Source organism: Manacus candei, unplaced genomic scaffold, assembly GCF_025592945.1.
Source record: "Manacus candei isolate 608988 ecotype Guabito, Panama unplaced genomic scaffold, ASM2559294v1 h1tg000009l, whole genome shotgun sequence".
NCBI classification, from domain to species: Eukaryota; Metazoa; Chordata; class Aves; order Passeriformes; family Pipridae; genus Manacus; species Manacus candei.
The window spans coordinates 7,545,240-7,568,269 of record NW_026138057.1 but is presented as its reverse complement, the minus strand read 5'-3'; the positions used below and the strand labels follow the sequence as shown (position 1 = coordinate 7,568,269).

General features: G+C 37.7%; 1 protein-coding gene across 1 annotated transcript in view; it reads left to right on the top strand.

The window, feature by feature from the left end:
• The first annotated feature begins 211 nt into the window (after window positions 1-211).
• DCDC1 (doublecortin domain containing 1) overlaps window positions 212-23,030 on the top strand; it is a 39,295-nt gene continuing 16,476 nt past the window's right edge. The window contains exons 1-3 of the mRNA XM_051776406.1: window positions 212-321; window positions 3,967-4,044; window positions 12,376-12,475. Coding sequence (XP_051632366.1) covers window positions 293-321; window positions 3,967-4,044; window positions 12,376-12,475 — 207 coding nt within the window. The 5' untranslated portion in view covers window positions 212-292. The remainder of the gene's footprint in view (window positions 322-3,966; window positions 4,045-12,375; window positions 12,476-23,030) is intronic.

Genomic DNA, 23,030 nt, shown 5'->3' with positions numbered 1-23,030 from the left:
AGTGAGGAGCTGAACTGAGCAGCACAGCCTGCAAAGTGAGTGCTGCCTGCAAGGTGGTCACAGTTCTTTGGTTCTCTTTGGAATCGTGACATCCATCCCCAGAGAATGTCAGCCCCTTTATCTTTGAATATTCCTTATGTTTGAAATTAATTCAGTAGTACTTCCATGTCAAGTGGCCAGCTTTATCTTTGAATATTCCTTATGTTTGAAATTAATTCAGTAGTACTTCCATGTCAAGTGGCCAGCTTTGTCTCTGAATATTCCTTATTTTTGAAATTGGTCTAACTAAACAATGTCTTATAAGTGTAATTTGAATAGAAGGTATTCAGTAAATGACTGGGCATATTAATTATCATATGTGTTATGAAAAACAATAAAATGTAGATATATTTAGTCAGCCCAAGGTTAGATTATTATTCACTAACAACTTAATTATGCATTCAAACAATTGGTTTAACACAATTGGTATCATTGGGATACATGATATGTTTCGTATTATTTAAAAGGTGCTAAATCTGAGTATTTGCACCCATAATAAAAAAAACTAATTATGGCACCATCACAGCCTTACTTTTGATGGTTTTCTGGTTTCTCATTACCTTTTGAATAGTCTTGTTTCTATTTTACAATTAGAGCAATAAAGGGCCATGAAATTCCATTTCTTTCCTTCCTTAGCATTCTTCCTATGAGATTCTCAAAGGTCAGTGCTGTTGATGCTGTATTTTGAAAGTATTTGGGCATATGCAGGTGCAGAGAAGTGCACAATGTGATTTTCAAGATTTGGGCAGTATTTCCTCTCTACTGAGGAGGAAAATGCTGGAATCTTTGGTGGGGAAGTCATCATTACTTCAGTCATTACTTACTAAGAAAAGTCTTCATGATTCCTGATGCTGTTTGTTTTGCCTTGTTTAGAAAACAATTGCAGATGCTGGGCTGAGATCCTGCTCTAAATCAATACTGCAGCTGTTGTAGCTTGGCTGATCTACACCAGCTGAGGATTTGTTTCACCAAATGTAAACTCTTATTGCTGTTGTCACAATTGTGTGTGTCCTACCCCCTGTTCAAGTTTCAATTGACAGGTTCAGTGCAAAGTGGCTCAGGGCACTCTCTGATAACATGAGTGGGCTCAGAGTAACAGAGCATTTAAGCTGCCAGCTGACTTTCCAGAGCCAAACTAAACGGGAGAGGCATGAACAGATACTGATAATAGATGGACTTTATGTATAGACATGATATAAATACCTGGTACTCTTATTTGCTGCAGGTTTGCAGTGGCATCAATAGGCTTTAAGTTCTAAAATACCTTACAGAGCTGCCTCGAAACCAATGGACTCTATAATCATTCATTAGAATCTATGACATTATAAACATTGCATGATAAATATTTATTAGTCCAGGTGCAGCTGACACAGCCCTCACCTTGGTGAACGTAGATTATGGAGGAAGGAAACAGCTTTAATACAGCAAGAAAAACGTGCTGCTCTCATCAGGTAGAGCTTTGCAAGGCTGTAACACACAGTCCTCTCCCATCCATGCCCTCACCCTGTCACATGCCAGCCAAGGAGATGACCCTCCTATATTTGTAATGGGAAAAGAAGCTTATTCTTCACATGTGCTTTTTTTTTTGGTTTTTTTTTTTGTTTGTTTGTTTGGTTTTTTGGTTTTTTTCCACGTTGTGTTCTTTTGCCATTCCCTCACCCAACTCCTGTACAAGTGTCACTTCCATGATGAGTTTTCCTGGAGAATGAGGAGTAAAATGTGTAGGCTCTCTGCAGCACAATGAGAGCACGCATTTTTTTTCAACTTATGCGTACGTAAGCCTTCTTTTGTGAATCAGACTCATAGGGTCAGATAATGTTTAAAGGGAAAGGCTTTATGTCTCTCAGGCCTGCATGTTTCCACATGGATGCTTCTACACACACACAGATTGAATTATGAACAGACCTATTAATGCTGGGATCACAAAAGGTCAAGTTTTGTCTTCTTTTACCTCTATTCAGAATTGCTTTTGAAAGGGGGGAAAAAAGGGATTTGCAGGAAAAAAAAAAAAGATTCATGATGAAGAATTTTACAGGTCTTTTTTTTTTTTTTTTTTTCTGTCCTTTAGCAACATCTGGGAGTTGGGGAAAAAAAATCTTATTATGTAAAATAGTCCAGGGGTATTGTATTACCAGATTTTAATATATCTCCTTTGGGTCACTTGGAGGGTTACCTAATGGAATGACCTGTTCCATAAGCAACTAAAACACCAAAAAGGAACTCCAGGAAAATTTTTCTGCTACTATAATGGGCATGTTTAATTGAAGAAAAATTGTAGAAATACTCCAAGAAATAACTTTCTTTTCTTTTTCTTTTTTTTTTTTTTCAATAATAATAGAGGTCCAGTTCCTAAAATATTTTCTCAGGGAAAGTTTAATGCTGAAGTTGAACTATTCCTTCAGACTGTTCATTTGAAAAGTTACATTAAACTTAAACATCCACATCCACATAAAACTGGATGTTGCAAAGTGCTCTGCCAGATCTCATCATAAGTAACATTTATATTATTTTCTCAAATACCTTTGCTAGAGGAAAATCAAATAATCTTACTGAAGAGTTCCTACTGCTGTATTTTCATGTTCAATATCCAGTGATGCAGAGTCATGAAATCAACCTAATGCCTAAATATATTTTCTCCTATATTTTCTGCAGAAGACATTGTTGAGAGAAGTGAGACAATAGTAGATGCTTTTAAGATGTCAAAAAGTTAACTAAAGCTCTACATTACTTTTGGCATCATTTTGTGGATGTATATTTGTATGTGGGCATGAGTGCAAACACTTGCATATATGGATTTATAAGTACAGCACTACTCACTTTTCTTAATGCTAAAAATGTATTGCTGTGTATTTATGCTTTGCTTATATTTGCAAAAAAATAAAAAGGTACAGAATATCCTGAAGTAGAAAAAATGCACAAGTAGAATGTAGAATTTCTGACTGTACTTAAGGCTGGACACTGATCATAGAAGTTCAGAGAAACCTAAGAAAACTAAGGAAATGGAAATGATGATTAAGAAAATGAAATGCATTAGTAGCAAATGTGATTTACATTGAAAGAATAATTGTCATTATTTTTATGTTTTAAGAGTTGTTGATTTAAAAATGGATTGTTGTTGCTCAGTAACAATAATCTAGGAATCCCTCTGAGCTGGAGTGAATGAGAGTAATGGAAGGAAGTCAACTCTGGCACTGCATAAAATTAGGACAAAAAATGATAGCAAAATACTGTAATGCTGTTATACAAATGCCATAATTTGAAATTTTGTATTTTTTTTCCACAGGCATAGGAAATAAAGGAATAGTAAAAATACAGCTGGCTTAAAGCTTTGTCTTCAAAAAGAGTAGGAGTATTTTATTTAAAGTAAAAATGAAAAGACTGTGACTCAACTAGGATGGAAATAAAAGATTGTAAACAACATTATAAAAATAACATTATAAAAAGCCCCATGCATAAAATAGATATACAAGATGAACTTCAACAAAAACAAAGCTTGTTACATTTTTTCTTCTGAGTAAATAATGAAATTCCAGAACTCACTTTTACAAGTTATCACTGTATCTTTGTTGTTTGAAAATAACCATAAATAAGCAGATTATTCTTGTTATCTACTACTTCAGGAGATCTAACTTTGTATAATGTGGGGTACAAATGTGTACTAAGTCATTAATTCAGCAGGGCCAATACTTATCTACAGGATGTTTTGCAGCAAGGAGTCACTGCCAGAGACTCAGCTGGGCTGGGCTGGGTTGAGCACCATGTGGCAACATCCATATTCTTTCTTTAATATGCAGCAAAAAGGTTTTGTGTTTTCAAAACTGATATCTTTTACTCATAATGGAATAGAATAAGAGATGTAATGTAGCAACAAAGAAGAAGAGTCTGTTCCAGCTGTTGGAAAACATTTCACTTCAATATGTGTTACAGTGTCCTTCAAACAGAAGACAGGATAAATAAAACTGAGGAGTCTCGTGCAATTCAGGACTTCACAGCTGCCTTGATGGTGTGAGTATATTTTTCTCTTGTACATAAATACTCTGCAGTAAAATCATGTGATTGCCCACACAATACAAAGCTGTGACTCTTGAGTTGCCATGCACAGTCTGCCCCAGTCATTTCTTCAAAGCCATGAAAACCAGTGGTATATGTAATCTCATTTTCTTTCAGTTAGAGGCACAATTACTTATGAAAAATGAATTTAGGAACAGAAATGGAGACAGCTGGAGGCATCAGTTCAAACAGTGTATTTTGTGTTTGTACATGTAAAGCTTACATTTCCAACTGAGAGACAAAGTTTGATGCTTCCACACTGAAAAGTAACTCCTTAATTGTGTTCCTGTGTTTGAATTATATAACTGGTGTATGACTGGTAAGACTTTGCAATTCTGACACCTGAAATTTCTGCAACTGAGAAGTTTGAGAGCATTTGGGCTGGCTCTTTGTGAGTGTCCCTGTTTTGAGCATCCTGCTGGTGTCAGCCCTTTCTGAAGGCTGATTTCGTCAGCATTTCTGAACCATTTACAAAATTTAACATTATGACAGTGATGGTTACACAGTTAACACAATCAGCTGTATTTAACAGCTCCAAAAAGGTAAATCCTAAACTGTAACTATGTGGTTACTGTGTCTGTCAAATATAAACACTGACCACTGGAAAGGCTACCTTTATTTTTTTCAAAGGACATTGTAAGGGTGATGTTGATATTTGAATGCATGGCAAAGGTGATTTTTATTTGTTTAGATGTCTTCTATACTTCCTTGATTTGAGACATTCTCTCTTCCCAAATGCATAAAGGATATGTATCTGGCTCTTATTGTAATGAAAACATGGCTTGAAAGATGTGTAAAAATATTGAAAATATTCTAATGAAAGCTGTGAGAATATGTGCTAAATATAGTTAAACAAACATACAGTTTATACATTTAACTTTGTTAGGAGTTAAAGAACTATGTTTTTCTCCTTTATTTTAATGTATGCCATTTGTCTGTGGATACAGAGACTGTAAATTGCAAATTCTGGAAATAATGAATGTGTTTTTTCCAGTTATTAAAGATCATTTTAAGTGTATAATTACTGATGATTTATGTGATATAAAGGGGGAGGAAAACTGTATTTGTTCCCTGCATTTGCCACTCTTAACTGTGGTTTTGCCTATGGTTATGCCTCTTGTTCCTCTAGAGGCATTAAAACATAACCATACATCTGTATTAGAAATTCCTTGATATGCAGAAGTTACACATTCTGTGCCCTCCCAAACTGGAACCAGTAAACCTGCCATATTTTCTGCAGGTGTGTGAGGCAGGATCTGATAGGGGTGACATGAACATTAGCTCCTCCCAGTGACCGTTGTAATTTAATTGCTCAGGTGAGGAAGCTGATTGATGAAATGCAAGCAGCTGCCCAGAAGCTCTAGAGGTTGTGTGGTTCCCTCTTCTACTGTCACAAGCTAAGCAGGAACTGGGGGTCTTTTGTAGCTCTGTGTATAAACCAGAGCTTCCTACAAACCCAGGTCTGCTACAGGATTTGTGTCCAAGGTATGTTTCATATTCAACTAATATGGTCTGATATCTTAATTAAAAATATCTTCTGTTTGGTAATGTTGTATATACCTTTAGGAATTCTGAAGTGTAGTTGTTCAGAATTAGGCTTTGTTTCTCATTATCTGGGAGGGTTTCTATTAGCTTTTAAATTGTAGTTGTTAAAATACATATTGTAAATTAATTTCACTAATTAGTTTTAAAACTCAGTGAGCAGGCCATATATATATAGTTAAACTCCTTTTATGAAAGTTAGATTCTATGGAATTAAACAGCACTGCCTTGAAGACTTTGTTGGAACATTTAAAGAACTGTTTGAACATTTATAGTATTCATAAGAGAGGATATTAATACATCTGGGAAAATACTGCCTAAGTTGTAATCAATCTTACCTTGACAGACAAATATTCTAAGAAACTCTTTGATTAGTTGCATATCCACTTTACCTGTGGGTATGTGTATCCACTTTGACTGGTGGACAGCCTATGTGAGAGCTAAAATAATTCAGGATGACTTTTACACAAAAAGATTTGCTCTTAATTGCTTAAATCAGTGTTCCCTGGATTCCTGCTATGGAGTCCAGCAGGCTGAAGTGAAGAGAACAGAAGCACTTTGCTGGGTTTGGGTCAACTTTACAAACAGCTTGGAAGCACTTTGGGAATTTGCTGTCTTAACTTTCTTCCAACTTAGCCTTTAGTGGTTTCATTGCTATAATGATAACTCTTAATCTTGTTTCTGTAACTGTGGTACATAACAGCAAACTTGTGTCTTCTTCCACTTTCTTCACTCTTCCACAGAAAGAAAGTGGATTAATATCCAAGTTTTAGATATTAATTGTTTCCAATGGCACGTTAATGCACTGAGTACTGGGCATCTGTTATATACATACAGGAATCCTTTACACTCAGGAAATCAACTTGCCATATGATCTGTCTCTTCTAGGAAAGTCTTGTTCTAAAAGCAGAATGTTTCCTTTTTGTATTACGGCATTTTGCCGTATGACAAACTCTGGTGATTTCTGGCTTTGTTTTGGAAAAGAAACCCTCATATTTTTCATTTCTTGGCTGGAGAAGACAACAAGTAGTTTCATGCAGGTCAAACTGTGCTGGTGTCATTTGGCAGCTGTTTCTGGTGAAGTCCCTGGGAAGCACTTACAGCTTAGTTGTGTGTGAGTGGGGAGATATTACAAAGCTGAATGTTTGATATTGAACCCTCAGAAAATGAAGAGAACCTCCTTAGTGCTGATCACAGTGCTCTATCTAAGCCCTGATAGGGAGTGAAATAACCCTGAGGAACACCTCATGTTATAAAATCAGTCACGGTTGTTCAGTTTGGGAATTTTTTTCATGTTGTGGAATTAAGAAACTCTTCAGTGAGAATAAAGAAAACTGTAATGGTGCCTGTCAGAATGAGCCTGGGAATAATTTGCTTTCAGGAATAGAGCTTGCAGATGTTGCAGGTTGAAAATCTTGTTATTTAGTTTGCCTTATTTCTTTGTGTTTGTGAAGTGATTGAATGTGGTACCTAGAGAGAAATACAGCCTGGAAACTAGACCTGTACTTTCGTACTTGGTTATTTCTTGCAACCAAAACCAATCCATAATCAGAGTTTAATTGGCATTCAGAATGAACTGTTGTCTGAAGCTAAAACACATTCCTATCAATACACACTTATGTTAACTCTTATGTTTTCCTGAATGATATGGTTTGAAGCTGGCTCCCTGCCAAGTCTCCAAACCTTACCACCAGAGTTCCCCCCCCCCCTCAAACCTCAGGGAGAAGAGGGAGAAAAAAACGAAAGAAAACCCGAAACGAGAGAGAGACAACCAAAGTGAGATATATAAATATATTTACACTTATATATATAATTAAAAAAAAAGGAAAGGGAAGGGGGAAGGGAAAAGGAACAAAACCAAAATATTATATATATATATATATATATAAATATCCCAATTAGCAGCCCAATATCTATCCACTAAAAGAGTTAACAAAGAAATAGCTCACTACTCTCCTGGGACAACCGAGGGTCGCTCCAGAACGATCGCCGGCAACCTCTGTCTCCCAAGGTCAACAAGGCCTAACCAGGCCTCGCTCCCCAACACGGCAGACTCAACAGCAGGGAACCTGCACCTCCAAGCCGCCGGAAGGAAAGAGAACGAAAGCCTCTCCTCCTTTCTTCTTATAGCCCAGCTTACGTAAAAATCATAGGGAATACTGGGTAAATCTGGACCCTTCCTTGGTTACATACTGGTCACCAAGGAAGGCCTAGCCCAAACCACCACACTGAATTAATCAGTAAGAAAACATGTTTTGACCTTGCATCATGGAGGGTCCTGCTGTGTAAACTGCAGCTGTTCCTGATGGCTGGTGATCTCTCGGGGCCATCATCAGGGCACCTGCTGCCTCAGGAACTGCACTTGGGAATGCTTTGTGGAACTGGGGCTCCAGGTGCTGCTGGAAACGGAAGGAAAAGTCTGAGCTTGTGTTTTGTTGGGGCTTTTTTATTGGAAATTCTGGAAGTTTTGGGCCAGCTTTAGTTATTTTGAATATTCCATCTGCTTTTAAAGCAGCGTAATTTCTTAGGTAAGCTGTAGTATGGCTGTGAATGCAAGCCCACTCCACCTCCTGGTGTGGTGGGACTCTATTCCACCTCTTCCAGGCAGGCATCTAATCATATAATTTAGGTGTATATTTCTGTAATTGTCAGGCACATCAGATTATTTTTTTGGCTTTCTCAGGCTTTGGTATTGCTTCCCAGCATTTGAAAGAAAACTTTTTTAGCACTGATTAGGTATTTTTCTTATAAGCTTTTGAGAGTTACAGAAATGTTTTTTTGAAGTACATCAATAATTCATTGAAAAAACCTTTTTTCATTTTTATTAAGAGCAATACTTACTTGTGAGCATGTGTTGGAATGTTCTCTATCACAAAGACAATTTTCATCTTTTATAAGTCTTTTTTTTAAAAAAAAAAAAGCCTTCAGTTATTTTTTAAATTTGGGATGACTCTGTTACACCTGATCTGAGTGTGGAGTCAATATTCTTCTAAAAATGTTAACACTTTTTGTCAAAAACTTTTCTTTTTTGTCAGGAGAAGACTTCTAATCTCAAAGTTACAAGAGGAGATTACCTGCCAGCAGGCAGTAAACTTTTTTTTTCCACTTTTTTGTTTCTGTGAACATTTTAGTCTTCAGAAGACTTGAAATGATTGATAAGAAAAAAATGCCATTAAGTAGCATTTCTGATTTTTTTTTTTAATTTATATTAGGGTTGGAGTCTCTTGAGGTATTTATGATGGGCATGTTGTAATATGCTGAAAAAAACTTCACACTGTGAATAAGAAGCGCAGATTGAATAAAACATATTTTACATAAACATCAGCACTACATTTGTGGACTTATTTAGAGATTACGATAGAACCTTTAGTATGAGCAGGAATAAGTTTTGATGATGAGCTTGAATAACTTTTGATTGAAACATCATGTATATGCTCATGTTCCTTCACAGCTATGCTTCAATTACATTCCATCAGACTTGTATTTTGCAACAACCAAACGTGTTTTTTTCAAAACTTGTTTCTCATGAGAATTTTTTCCATCTCCTCCATAGAAATTCAGACAAGTCCCATATAAGGATTGTTCAAGTGGTAACACCTCACAGGGTCAACTGTTTTAATTTAAAAAAGAAAACAAGGGGAGGGTGAGGAAATGTGGTTGCACACAGAGCTGAGTTGCTGAGTGAGATGCTTCTTTATTGGATTTCGGTGCAATTTTGACCTCTGATTTATGGCTGCTTTTCATGTCGCTGTTCTCTGGTTCGTGGTCATTTCTTAGTATGTTAGAAAATAGATGCAAGGCAAAAAGTTTCTTTCACTGTGCACTCCCCCCCTCCCCTCCAGTCCCCAGTGAATACCTGTCTAACCACTCCCCAGCACAGACACAGCTGGCTCTTCGTCGGGAATCGTCCCTGAATCGAGCATTGTCTGTGTGCAGACTGACTCTTAATGAAATCATATATGACCAAGCCATACTGTAGGTAGGGAAGCTTACTCTGTGGTTAAAAAAGACTGAGATAAATGAAGACTACAAGGCACAAAGCATTCCTGACATAAATGCTGTGCAGCACGCTCTGCTTTAATCCTCCTGTGCCTGCACCCGCAGGTTGGGGTGTCCTGAAGTGCCAGTGCTTACTTCTGTGGAATGCCAAGATGTGAGGTCATGTCTACAGGGAATATAGATCCTGGTCTGTAGAGTAAGGTTGTTTGGCTCTGATTTGTGCACAGAGTATTTTCTTTTGTATGACATTAAAGGGTAATTATAGTTACACACAGAGAAATGCTAAAAATTGCACCTTTCAGCAGAATCTGCTGGTTTAGGTGAATTCCAAACACCCAGGAGTCACAGAGTGTAGCACCAAGCTTTTTAGTTCTTTGTGTAGTGAGGTTTCCACTGCTTACCTGTGATTTTTTCATCAAGAAATGGCATTATTTAGTTGATGAAATCATTGCACTGACTGGTGTTTCTCACCAATGGCCTAATTCTCCTCAATAATTACAACTGAAAAGTTCAACTTAGAGCATATAGCTGAAAAAAACCAGACCTTCAGTTAAAAATAGTTCACTTTTTCTAAATTATTTTTTAGTTCAGAGATATATATACACACATATAAATGTGTGTGCAGATTTATGTGTGATGTGCACTTACTTAAAACAACAAACAAGTGACGGTCTATATCCCATTTTCCCTTTTTCCAGTTCTGAAATAAGTTGAAAGATTGTAAACTGCTCTTTAGCCTTGAATTTTCACTTTATCTCTATAGTGATGTCTAAAGAATAAGCTTTATGTGTGGTCTGTGTATCTGTTTTGACTTGTGCCTTTCATCAAATGTGAAAAATTTGTGATGCACCAGTTCTAGGTGACTTCTGCTTGTAGCACTGAGAATAGAATAAAGATGGGAACTGGAAGCTTTTGGTGGTAGGTTCCATTTTGTTCAACAACAACTTGGTGAACTGGTTAATTTGAGCTGATTGAAGTTAATATTTCTTAAAAAAACCCCAAATATAAAAGACAATTTCTAAGACTTTGGTCTTGAACTAGTTGTGTTTAATGTACAAACTTTTGTCAGAAAACTGTCTCCATCTGACCCTTGAACAAGTTTTATTTTAAATGAATTAGTTTTGTAAGAATGGGTTTAAACATACAGTTATGCTCTGGATTAGTGATATTTTAGAGACTGCATGAAATATTTAAATTTTCTTCAAGAAATACATTGAATGTATCAAAAAAGACACTGAAAACAGAGACATTTTTGGGTTTTTTGTGCCATGTGGTCCTTACTATATATAGCAAACAGTCTGGATCTTTTCTGAATAGATTAAGATCTGTCTGGCAGTAGATGGGTTCATTTTAGCTGATTTTTCTTCTACCTGGATGCTGTAATACGAAGGAAAAGTAGACATGTAGAAAGAAAAGTTAAATTGGTGAGAATGAATGTTTGTTTTCCCTCTCTTAAAAGAATCCTCACATTAACTTAAATGATAAAGGTTCTGGAGCTCTTGATATGTTGATTGTTGCAGCAATTTTAGAGTCATATCTGACTCAAGTGCTTTGCTTGAAGCACTGCTACAGTCCTCTGCATATAGTTTTTAACAGCTATAATATTTTCCCTCTGGAGATTTCCCTTGGATCATTTGGTCTTGGCTGCAGAAGATCCTGGATAAGTGTAGTCTTAAGGCTGAACACACGTTTTTCAGCCAGAGCCCTTTCCAGTTCTGAGATGTGCTGTTTTGAGGCATGGCTGTGGTTGTCTTTTGTGAGGTGATGTGCAATAAAATCACCCTTGTCCTCACAGGGAACTGAAATGTTTTATTTCCCATTTGGGTACCTTCTAAAAGTAAAAAAAACAAACAAAAAACAAACAAAAAGGGGTGCAAAGAGTGAGCATCACAGTTATGAAAGTCAGTGCTGTGCACAGGGGTAATCCTTACCTGTTGAACATCTAAAGATGTCAGCACTTATAGGCTGATATTTAGAGCTCAGTGCTAACACACAGAGAAAACTCTGAATTCTGTGTTGCCTTGCATTGCTTTGGTCGTTATGCTGAAAACCCCATTATGAAGTTTTTTTCTCATATGGGAAAAAAATGTAGTTGCTCTGAGCCTAAACTGTGAAGTACAGAAGTTAAAATTTGCAAAATATCTGATGGATTAAGGGAATGTTAGGCTCATATAACTAAGATAATTTGGAAAATTTTTATAAACAAGAAACCTCCTTATATTTGGTATTTTTTCCATAGTGTACTGTAGTATTTTGTAAGTGAACCAAATATTAAGAATATTTTCATGTCACCTTTTACTTTCAATAGCAATGTTTGCAGAGTTTTCAAATCCCTCCTTGCTTTCTTGCAAGCCAAAAAGTGCTGGAGAAATGGTGGGAATTTCCCAGACAGTCTGGCAAAGATTGGCCCAGAGACTCAAGAGGGCAAAGGAGTTAATGCTGATGGCCCACTCAGTGCAGCCTGGTGGGTTGTGTTTGGCTGGATCATGTGTGATCTGTAGACTGAATGTCTTGCTTGTGGTTGGGCAACATCAGATGTGTTGCTGCCACACAACTTTATGGGGAAGGAATCCAGTTCTGAGACTGGTGGGTGAAATGGAGCATGGAAAGTGGGGATGGGTAGGAGACCTGCCTCTAAGGGGCTTCTCTAGATCTAAATTAAAATGCTAATGTAGATGCATTGTAAATGAGTACTGAGAGTTAATTGTTTTGTTTTGCATCTTTAACTTGCATATTTTTTTTCAGGTATATGGAGATGACAAAGGCACATGGAAAGTGCTTCTCTGTCAATGAGAAAGAATCGGGAAATTATTCTGGGAGTCAATCCAGAGCTGTTATAAAAAGAGTAAGTAAATTACAACTTTTAGTTCAAGTACTAGATTGTTCAGAATTAAGCAATTTTTTTTAGGTTTTTCACTCAGAAAAATCAGGCTTTTACAGCTTTGATGGGTGCCCACCAGGATTACCATGGGGATCAATGTGATATCCCTGGTGCAGTTGGACACTTGCCAGGTAGGGATGTGCTCAGACATCTGAGGTACAGTTGTGACACTGATGTGCAGGAACAACCCTCAGAGGAGCAGTGATGACAGAAGTCAGCCCTGGTGCCAGCTTAGCCTGGCATTTCTGCTCCATAGGTTAAGGAACATCTCTGTGACTCTGAGTGAGAGAGCAGCTGATTTATCTCCTGCCATGTAATCTTAGCTCATTCCTCACATAGCCAGCATATTTTGTGGTGTACAAAAAAAAAATCTCTTTATTCTATCCCTTGTCTAACCAGATGGTCATATAATATCATGTTGTTAATTGATTTGAATTTTGTATCCAGAGACCAATGTGTTTGTTTTTGAAAAGGATTGTGTTTTCTTTTGTGCCTGTTTTGGTGACTGCTTTTACAAAAGTGACAAATTTTTATGCATTTGTGATAACCATAATACTTTCTTCTTTTATACAGTAGTTCTGATAGCACTTCCTAATCTGTAGCCCTTTCATGCTGAGAGGTCTTTGAACTGCAGATTCATTGTCAATGAATTCACAAAGTTGGTCAGAAAATGTCCATATTTTCTATAAGTAGGTGTCTTTCCTTAACCCGGGTTTCATTTTTAAATCAGTAAAATAATCTGGCTCCAGAGAAGCCTGGTAGAATCTATTAGCAATCTCATCTATGCTCAAGTATGAATACTGAAAAAATAGACTTAATGGATCCATTAAAGTATGAATATTTGGTTTAAATTGCTCTGGTATCATTGAAACACCCTAATTCATAACAGCCAGCTAGTGATTTCTAGTTATATATTAAAAATTCAACTGCTTTGAAAAGTCTTCTTAAAAACTGTCTCCGTTCCTGGAGCTCTTTATTGAAAATCTCTTTGGTGACAAATTTCACTTTTCTTTCTGAAATTGTTTTTCAGTGGTGATCACTTCTGGCAAACTGCAAAAAATTGTCCAAAATTTATTTTTAAATTGCATTCAGGGCTGTATCTAAGCTTCTAGTATAAACTAGTATAAACTAGTTATGAATGTCATTTTTTTCATCAGTAGTTCTGTTTCATGCTTCTTCAGAATCAGGTGTCTATAGGAATATTTCTTCAGGTCAAAATATTAAGTTGTTACTCTAGCTGACACAAAGCCAGGTTGGATGGGGCTTTGAGCAACTTGGTCTAGTGAAACCCAAGCATTTCTGTGAGTCTGTGAAGTAAGAACCACCTGTCTGAGGTTAAATTTTCAAATAATGACTTTTTACCTGTGAATATGCTTTCCAGGGATTATTCTGTGAAAATGCATATCTGTCAGATTCAATTAGTTTAGTCCCAAATTGTTCCTTTTTGTCAATGTTTCACCATTGTTTGGTCTCTGTCACTGTTCTTCATTTTTGCAGCTCAGTTTCCCCTATGGTGCTTTACTATGAATTTCACTAGAGAAATTTTTAAGCCTTGCCACTGTTAATATCAATTCTGCCCCATCAATACCAGGAACAGTGGAAGTCTATTTTTGCAAGCCATTAGTGTCAGGCTTCTTTTAAATAAATCTGCTCAAAATCATGTTGCATGACACACGTGCTGAATTGTTACCTCTATTGATTGCCAACAGCATGTGGGTCTTCTGGGGCTGGGGATGATGATGTTGGGGTCTGCACACTTAGACAAACCTGTTTCACACTGAACATAAACCTACCTAGAGCTCTCAAATGCTTCTCACACCTCAGTTACAGGGCAGTGACTTGGAGACAGTCAAGTCACTGTCTTGGAGACTATTAAATCTTAAACTGCTCTATATTTTTGGATAGAGAACAGGACAACTACATAGTATGCCCATGATGTGAAATTGTTAAGGTATGTTTATAACTAAAGATACCTTTCATAGGAACACATTTAGATGCTTTAAGGTACTCTTCATCATTCTGAGATGCTCAGTGCAGGGACCAGAAAACCAAGAATGGTGGCTGTGCTCAGAATTTTGCCCACTGGTTCCTATATAAACCAAAATGTCTACTTGATACACAAGCCTTCCCTAGGAAAGCTACCAGTCACTCTGCAGCTTTTGTGTATTAAAGAATCCATTATATTCGTACCTACCCACTTAAGAAAAAACAAACTTGCTGTTTTGCTTTTCAAATTATGCCTGATTTGTTCCACTTCTGTCTGCTAGATTAAACATTCCTTTATATAGGGAGTCAATGCTCCACTCAGTGTCCAGGAAGCCCATGTTATTGTAGATGAATGATCCCACATTTTACTGGAGGAGTCTCTGGGGACAGACCCCTTGTTCCTCTTGTTGAAACAACAGGGATTGCTACCTAGGAGCCCTTTTGTTCCTGGAATCTGTGAGTTTATTAAAGTTCAAAAGAAAGATTATTTATTTATTTTCTCCACACAGATAAAAGCCACATAAAACAAGTTGTAAAAATAAACAAAGACCCCTATGATCTTATTTACACTTTGATCTTTTCTTGATGGTTTCTTGAAGTTCATGTCAGCTTCTTTACTATTCCCTAGGTAGCATCCACTGTCTTTCCCTGTATGTTTCCTTGCTGCTGTATTTGCTTTTATCAACACACCCTTGATTTTCCCTCATGGTTTGCTCAAACTCTTCTTCCTTTTGTTAACATTTTAACACCTAGCATTTTCAGTTCTGCATTCAGGGTGGTAAACAAGTAAGTTTTGTCTAGCAGGGAGACAAGGAGGCATTTGGCAATCCCATACCTCCTCCCACCGGAGAGTTTTCTCCTCCCCTTTTATTGTCCCTTCTCTTCACCTGTTTTCCATCATCTTGTTCAGAATAAAATAATGAATTGGATCTGCCTCTGGAGGTTTATGTTGCCTGCTCAGCATTCTGGTCCTCTTCAGCTCAGGTCTCAGTGCCCATCTTGGTGAACTACTTGCTGGAGTTCAGAGAACAGGTTTTTGTTCCCAGTTCAAGGTATGTGAGGGTTGCAACCCTCTGCCCATAAATGCTGCCTGATACATCTTCAGTGTCCTCCTCAGCGGTTCCAAAAATCCAGAGAGGTTCCCTTAGAGTTCTGTCTCTGTTACTGCTGAAATGCAATGTTCAGGATTTCTACAGTCCCAGTCTTTGGGCCACTGTTGGAGATGTGATTGCCATTCCAAATGTTAGTGAGAGAATTTCTAATTGAAATCTTGTTGATTAGGATGGTAGGTCTTTCTTCTACATGTGGGTTGTTTTGCTATTTATCACAGGGATTTCCTGTGCTAGGCCTAGATACCTCTCTTGTTTCTTCCTGACTTTATTTTAGCACAAATGAAACTACTTCTTTTTCACCTAAGCCTTGCACCTCTAAGGATTAATCTGTCAATCTGGACAGGAAAGGGATATTTTAATGCTTTTGCTGTTGTCTCTTAAATAGTTTGTTGCTGAGACTTCTGTAGACATGACTATCTCCATGTCAGGGTGCATTGGAGCCTGTTATGAGATTCCTGAGGAGGGGATATAAAGGGTGTCTGATAAGCTCAATTGATGGAGAGATGAGGAAGGATGAGGTAGAGATGTGCCTCAAAGGAAAAATCTACTTAATCTTTGATAATGAATTGTATTGGCAGTGATAATTGTGTATTTTTTTAAATGTGCTTTATATCTCATTATTCCAATGGTTTCATTATAATAAGAACATAATAAGTGTTTTTGCATTTAAATTACTTTTGCATTGAATTTTGTGCTACAATCCTCCTTGTTTAAGAGGCTAGTTGGGTTTTAGTCTCTGTTAACAGCAATTAAGTTCCTCATATAAACTAGCTGTCTAATCTGTTTATTCTCAATAGAGAGACAATGACCCAAATGCCTTGTTTATCCTAAAACCAGTGTGAATTGCCTCAGGTAGGTGTCTATCTCAACCTACAAATTACAGAAATATCCTAAACAACTGCCTTAGACTAGATGACTTAACTTTTAAAATCTCATTTCTTCTGTACGAAGCAGGAATTCATCTTAAATTAGTGGCTGAAGTAGCTGCTGTGGTTACTGAAATGTAAATTGTCATGCCTCCATTCTGTAACTGGGTGGAGGAAAATGCACTATCTATAAGTTTTTTCCTTTATCTTCTCCTGTATGTATCTCTGATATGTAAATTAGTGACTCCATTAAACTTAGAAACATGTTTATAGAAAACCTCAGATTTCAAATTTAAAAAAAATCCATTTTTTTCATATTGCTACAGGCTGAAAAAGCATGTAAGATTAAGTGATCAATAAATGGAGCTTCAACTGCTAGGGTACTATCTTTTTCTTTCCATGAGTAATCATTAGATACTTCAAACATTGATTTGAACTGATTAATATCGACGAATTCATAGGTATTGGAATACCAAGACAATGGGCATAACAATATGGAAAACATTGTTTGGTGCCTAGCTGATCTCCAATATTTAGTTTTGCATCATCACTTAAGTACATTATTTAGAAATACAGAAGATTATGTATGTGTGTGAAAATATACCCTCCATTCTTGAGCTCAAATGAGAACTCTTATGTAAGTAATACATCGATTTTAATCTATTGTTCTACCTCACAGTCCTTCCCCTTCCTTAGCATTTGTTCCCAATGTGACTCTACTGGGTGTGGTTGGGAGGCAATTTAATGAGGTGGTAAGATGGGGTGTAAGTAGATATTATACATATATATTACATATATATAATCTGTTATATACATGTATTTTTTTCAGTGACAAATATGTTTAAGTAATCCCTGTTCTTGTCACCTCATTCCTATGTTATTGCCCCATTCTCTGTTATTTTAAGAAATAAACCCCAAAGGATCAGTTTTCTGGCCTGATTAATCACATATCTAAGAGTTATGAAGGTGAAGGTGTGAAGAACATTTTAGAACAACTATGTGAGTACATGGAGCAGAAGGGGAGATGAGACCTTGCACCAGAGCTGTGACCAAAGAAACACAGTATATAAGTAGCCGTGCTTCAAGTTAGTAGTATTTGCAGAGGAACTGCTTTTTAGTCAGAAGAGATTGGGAAAAGGAAAAGGTTTTAAGATCCATAGGATCATAACAGAATCATAACATGTTTTGGGTTAGGAGGGACCTTTAAAGATCATCTCGTTCCAATGTCCTTGCCAGGGTCAGGGACACCTTCCACCAGACCAGGTTGCTCAGAGCTCCATCCAACCTGGCCTTGAACACTTCCAGGGATGGGGCACACACAGCTTCTCTGGGCAGCCTGTGCCTGTGCCTCACCACCCTCACAGCAAAGAATTTCTTCCCAGTATCTAACCTAAACCTACTCTCAGTTTAAAGCCATGACTCCCTCCCCAGCTCTTTTGTAGCCCCTCTAAGAACAGGAAGGAGCTATAAGGTCTCCCTGGAGCCTTCTCCTCTCCAGGCTGAACAAGCCCAGCCTGTTCCCACAGCAGAGGTGCTCCAGCCCTCGGAGTATCTTCGTGGCCCTTTTCTGGGCTCGCTCCAACAGGTCCGTGTCCTTCCATTGGGGGTCCCAGAGCTGGACGCAGCGCTCCGGGTGGGATCTCACAAGGGCAGGGCAGAGGGACAGAACCCCCTCCCTCTCCCTGCTGGCCGCGCTGCTTTGGGACCTTCTTTGGAGCGCGCTGGGATGGCAAATGGGGGGTCGGTGCTGGTGCCGGAGAGCGAGGGGGGCGCCGGTGCCGGGAGGGCGAAATCCGCAGCTGGAACGCTCTTTGTCACGGCCTTACGAGCCGGGTCCCGTGGAACGAACCCCGCGGGCCCTTCGCCAGGGGTGCCGCGGGCAGGGCGCGTTCAGGGGCGCGGTCGGGGCTGGTTAAATGATGCTCGGCGGCGTTCCCGGGGGATGATCCCGGGGGATGATCCTGTGGGATCCCGGCGGTCCTGCCGCGCCCCCTGCCGGTGCCGCCCGGCAGCTCTCCCGTCCCGCTCCCTGCCCGCAGCATTCCCGGGAAGCGAAGGATCGTTTGTCCCGGCTGCGCTTACTGCGGAGCAACACCGGTTTATCCCCGGCGTTTTCCTTGTTAGTTTACTTATTATTATTATTGTTGTTGTTGTTGTTGTTGCTTTCAGTGCTTAACGAGCTGCAAACCGCCAGGCCTCGCCCTTCCCGCTCGGCTTCCTGGGGAGAAAAGGGCAGGAAATTAAAACTCCGCTTTCATTGAGCTGTGAGGGGAAAAAAAAAAACCACGTTGGAAAATCGGGTTTCTTATGGTAGAGACTACAGGTAGGAGCTAAGTGTGTCTGCGGCTGTCAGCAGCATCCTCGTTGTCAAACTAATGCAAGGGGAAGTTTGATAACCCCCAGGTAAAAGCCCTTTGATTTTGATTTTAAATTCCAATAAAATTTTAGAGGTCTTGTTTGAGGCAGGATTTGTTTGCGGGATGTGACATCTCTGTCTCTACTTTCTGTCTTAATGCCTTGTCATAGTTCTTGATGTCTGCCTGTCAGCACAGCGAGAGGGATTTTTTCATGTCTGAATAGTCACCTTAATGATAGCAGATGGAAACGCCACGGGGGGCCCGAGCCCATCACACTGTCATTGTCACAGGCTGCCCTGACCTGCTTCCACTCCTCTATTTTTTTGTCCCTTTTTAAAGGAGAAATGGATGGTAATTGAAAAGGATCTTAAGCAAGACTTAAGAAGCTGCAGACAACACGATTCCCCACTATCTCCCTCTGTTTTCACAAATAAAGTCTTAACCTCTTAAGCATCAATAAGAGTAGAAAGCAAGCTAAATTGGTAAAGCTTTATAAAGATTGGCCTACCAAAGCTTTTTCTTTTGCCTCCTCGGGATACATCCAAGCAGTGCTACACCCTCATTGTGGTTGGCATGTGATTATTTCCTTCAATATATCCTTTATTTGCATAGAATTATCAGTTTCCTAAGGAAAAAAATGTCTGTGGACTAACAATTCATTGCTGTAATTCATTGCTGTGCTATGTGTCTTGATCACGCATGAAGTTATGCATATTGACAGGAAACTTCTAAACTCGTGTCTAAAACTAGTTGGGAAGACTCATAGATTCACTGTTGTTTGCTGCAGCATTTTAGGATTATTTTTACTAGGTTTCTCTAGTCTGATTTGCAAAAACTGTGTTAACTTACAACCAGTTAGAAATTTGGTTTTGGTTTAGTAGTAATATATTGCTACAAAACCTGAAAATCAGTAGCATTTTAAGAAAATAATATGTCGATGGAATAATGAAAGGAAATTTTAGTTATATATGGACTTCTCTTTAATATCACATAATAGTAAAATATCCTTCATATCCCTAGAGAAAAATCAAAAGCTACCAGTTTTACTGGATCACAAGTGAACTTCAGAAAGCTGGGACTGTGATGTTTTGCAGTGAAGGTATGAGTTCTGAGGTGTAAGGAAAGCTTTGTACATGGATTTGAATGTCACTTCTGCCACACAGAAATAGCATCCTTTTTTCAATTTTAAGCGTTAGAATAGGTTTAAGCTATTTTTTTTTCAACCTAAATACCTTTCACTATTCTAGTTTCTTAAATGTGTGTTTTATCTGCCTCAAAACTATTTAATGACGTTCTGGCTGAAACATATAAAGTGCTTTCTTAAGTTGAAATGGAATCATATGCCGATTATCTTCATTGTTACTCAGAAGCCAAATAAAAATGAGGAATAGCATCAAAGCTTGCTTAATTCCTTAAAATCTTGGATGAAAGCAAGTTCAGGATGCAGGAGAAACAACGAAGTAAATTAAATGATTTTGTAGGGAATTCCATTTAAATGAAAATGGCACACCATGAGAGGTGAGAGGCACTTGCTGGTTTATTTTTTTATGTTGGGGGTTTTTTTTGTACTTTATTTTTAGAATGCTTACATCTGATGAAATTAAATGTGTTAAGTGATGATGCACTTTTGAAAAAAGCTATGGGATACCTGACTAAATCCTTAGGCAATGGGTTACCTTTAAAAGCCTGGTTGTGATCTGGATATTTGACTGCACCAGTGATCAACCTAATTGATTTATTTATTTTTTTAGTGCCTGTACTAAATCTGGATTCAGTAATACTCTAAGTAAATTCAGAATCAATTAGAATTGGAAAGCAAGCTAAAAATTACCCAGTGGCAAATCTTCCAGTCATTGTAGAGAAAAGATTCTAACTGAAACATATTATACCTTTTATTTTACTTTCTTACTTTATATAAGCCAATTTGACTATTTAATATATCAGGAAGAGATTGCTTTGGCTATTTTTATACCCATATTCAAATGACCAGCTTTAAACCAATAAAAGACATCAGTTCACAATTCAGTGAAAAACAAAGTGGACTATTACATGATTAATAATGAGTAGTTATAGTACTCTGATTTCAAAAACAGTTTTCCTCTCCTTCCTCTCCCCCCCATCAATCTGTGATGGATTTACTTGGAAGGAAAGTAATGTATTGAGCAAATAACATGTTTTATTTTATACAACTTATAAATTTACATTTTATGTGGTTTGCTGTGTTCCTTTTGCTGTGTTATGAAATTATATTTCAGCCCATTAAATCTTACTGTAAAATCAAACTGACAACTAATACTGGCTTATTTCACCACAGTTAATTAAAAGTGGGTTTGTTTGGTTTTTAAGTTAGGCTGCTTTCTCAATATCCCTGCAGTAAAAATCAAGCATACCAAATAATCACAGGGGAAAAAAAGAGGATTTAAAAACAAACAGAAACCCTCCTCCCCCCAAAAAAACCCAAGAAGCTCCCAAAACATTTACTTTCTGATTATCTGCCTGAAATACCCAAATCCACAACAGGAAAATAAATGCCAGTGAGGTGGAAATCATTTAAGCACAAAACACTGTGAGATGTACACAGTGGAAAATATTGAAGGGAAAGACATACAAAATCATTTTTTCAAATTTATCTGAATAATACTTATCCTAGCTATGACTTGTATCTGAAAATTATCAGTGAATCTTTAAGGCAAGTGTCTTACAATATCCTTTAATAAATTGTTCCTACTTCTCTTTTCTAACAGATTAAATATTTTCAGATATATAACTATTACAGGTCACTGATCAGTAACAGTCGCCAATGGATATTTCCTAATTTTATTCAGGTAAATAATCTTAAAATATGCATAATTTCCTAATATTTTATCCAAAGGCATTTTTAGTGCTTCTAAATCATGAATAGTCACTAACCATCACCTTTATCATCAGTGGAAAGACCATCATACAGCTCAAATCTCTCTCTTTTGAAACAGTTCTTATTTTCCCCAGTATCAATCTAGCACTAAGATATCAATCACATGGAATAACCTATAACCTATAGGTTAAAAAAGGCAAAAAGCTGGTTGCTGAGAGGGTGTCTGAGTTGGAAGTACCTGAAGATACACCAACCAGGTGGCTGTTGGGTTGTTATTTTTGTGTCCAACATGTAAAAATGCAATACAGGTGCTTGTATTTCCTTTCTTGATTCACTCTGCAGAGCACTCAGTGCCATGTGCACTGGCTCTGTGTATATAATCTCATTACTGGCTTTGCAGCTGTTTGATTTTACTCAAAGGTCAGCTTTGATGTTATTTCTATATCCAGGTCTCCCTTAAATTATGTTCTGAGGTTGACCTTTGACAGAGCAACTGCAGCTGGGAACAGTGATGTTACAGTTTATTTTTATAACTTTTCTGAATCCTAATATTTATTCACTGATTGGATGTGACAAGTGCATTAATTGCCACTCTGTCAAAGTTCTCTGGTATAATAGAATAATTTGGCTTAGAGGGAGAGGGGGGGAAAGAGACTTTTAAAAAATTGAAGCTAATTGCTGATTGGTAACTAGCACAACATAACTAATTTTTATACCTGCTGAAACAATGAAAAACTGGTGATGAAGTAAACTTGTTACAGCCTTCTTATAACAGGATGTGTCCTTCAATAAACAGGAATAACATCTCCATTCCTGTTTGCAGAAGTTTTAAGGTTATTTCAACTGTGCTAATTGAGAGAAAAAAAAAATCATACTTGTTTTGACATTTGCTAAAATGTGTCTTAAGTAAAATTTTCCAATAGGCTAAAACAGAATCTACCTGGGTTTCTTAATGCCTTATGATGTCTTATGTGCAGTTTTGTTCCTGGGATTATCTTGATCCTGTAAGTGCCTGCACATCCAAGTTCTGAGCAGTCAACATTCAGGGTCTGATCAGCTTTGTTCACTGTCAGGAGAATGCTTGTGTGGTCAGAACAAGCAGCCATAAATGTATGTGTGTTTGCAGCATTAGGGTCTATATTAAGTATTATTAAATGTACATATTGATTCTTAAGTACTAGCCAAGAAAAACAATTATGTACAACAATAATAACCTAAATTTATCTTTCTCAGGTCTCTCATTGCTATTGCTCACTGGCTGGCTTTTTGAAAGACAGTAGAGGTTTGCACAAGTAAACTCTGTTTTTAGACAGTAGTTTAACCTCATACTTGTGTGCATCTGTA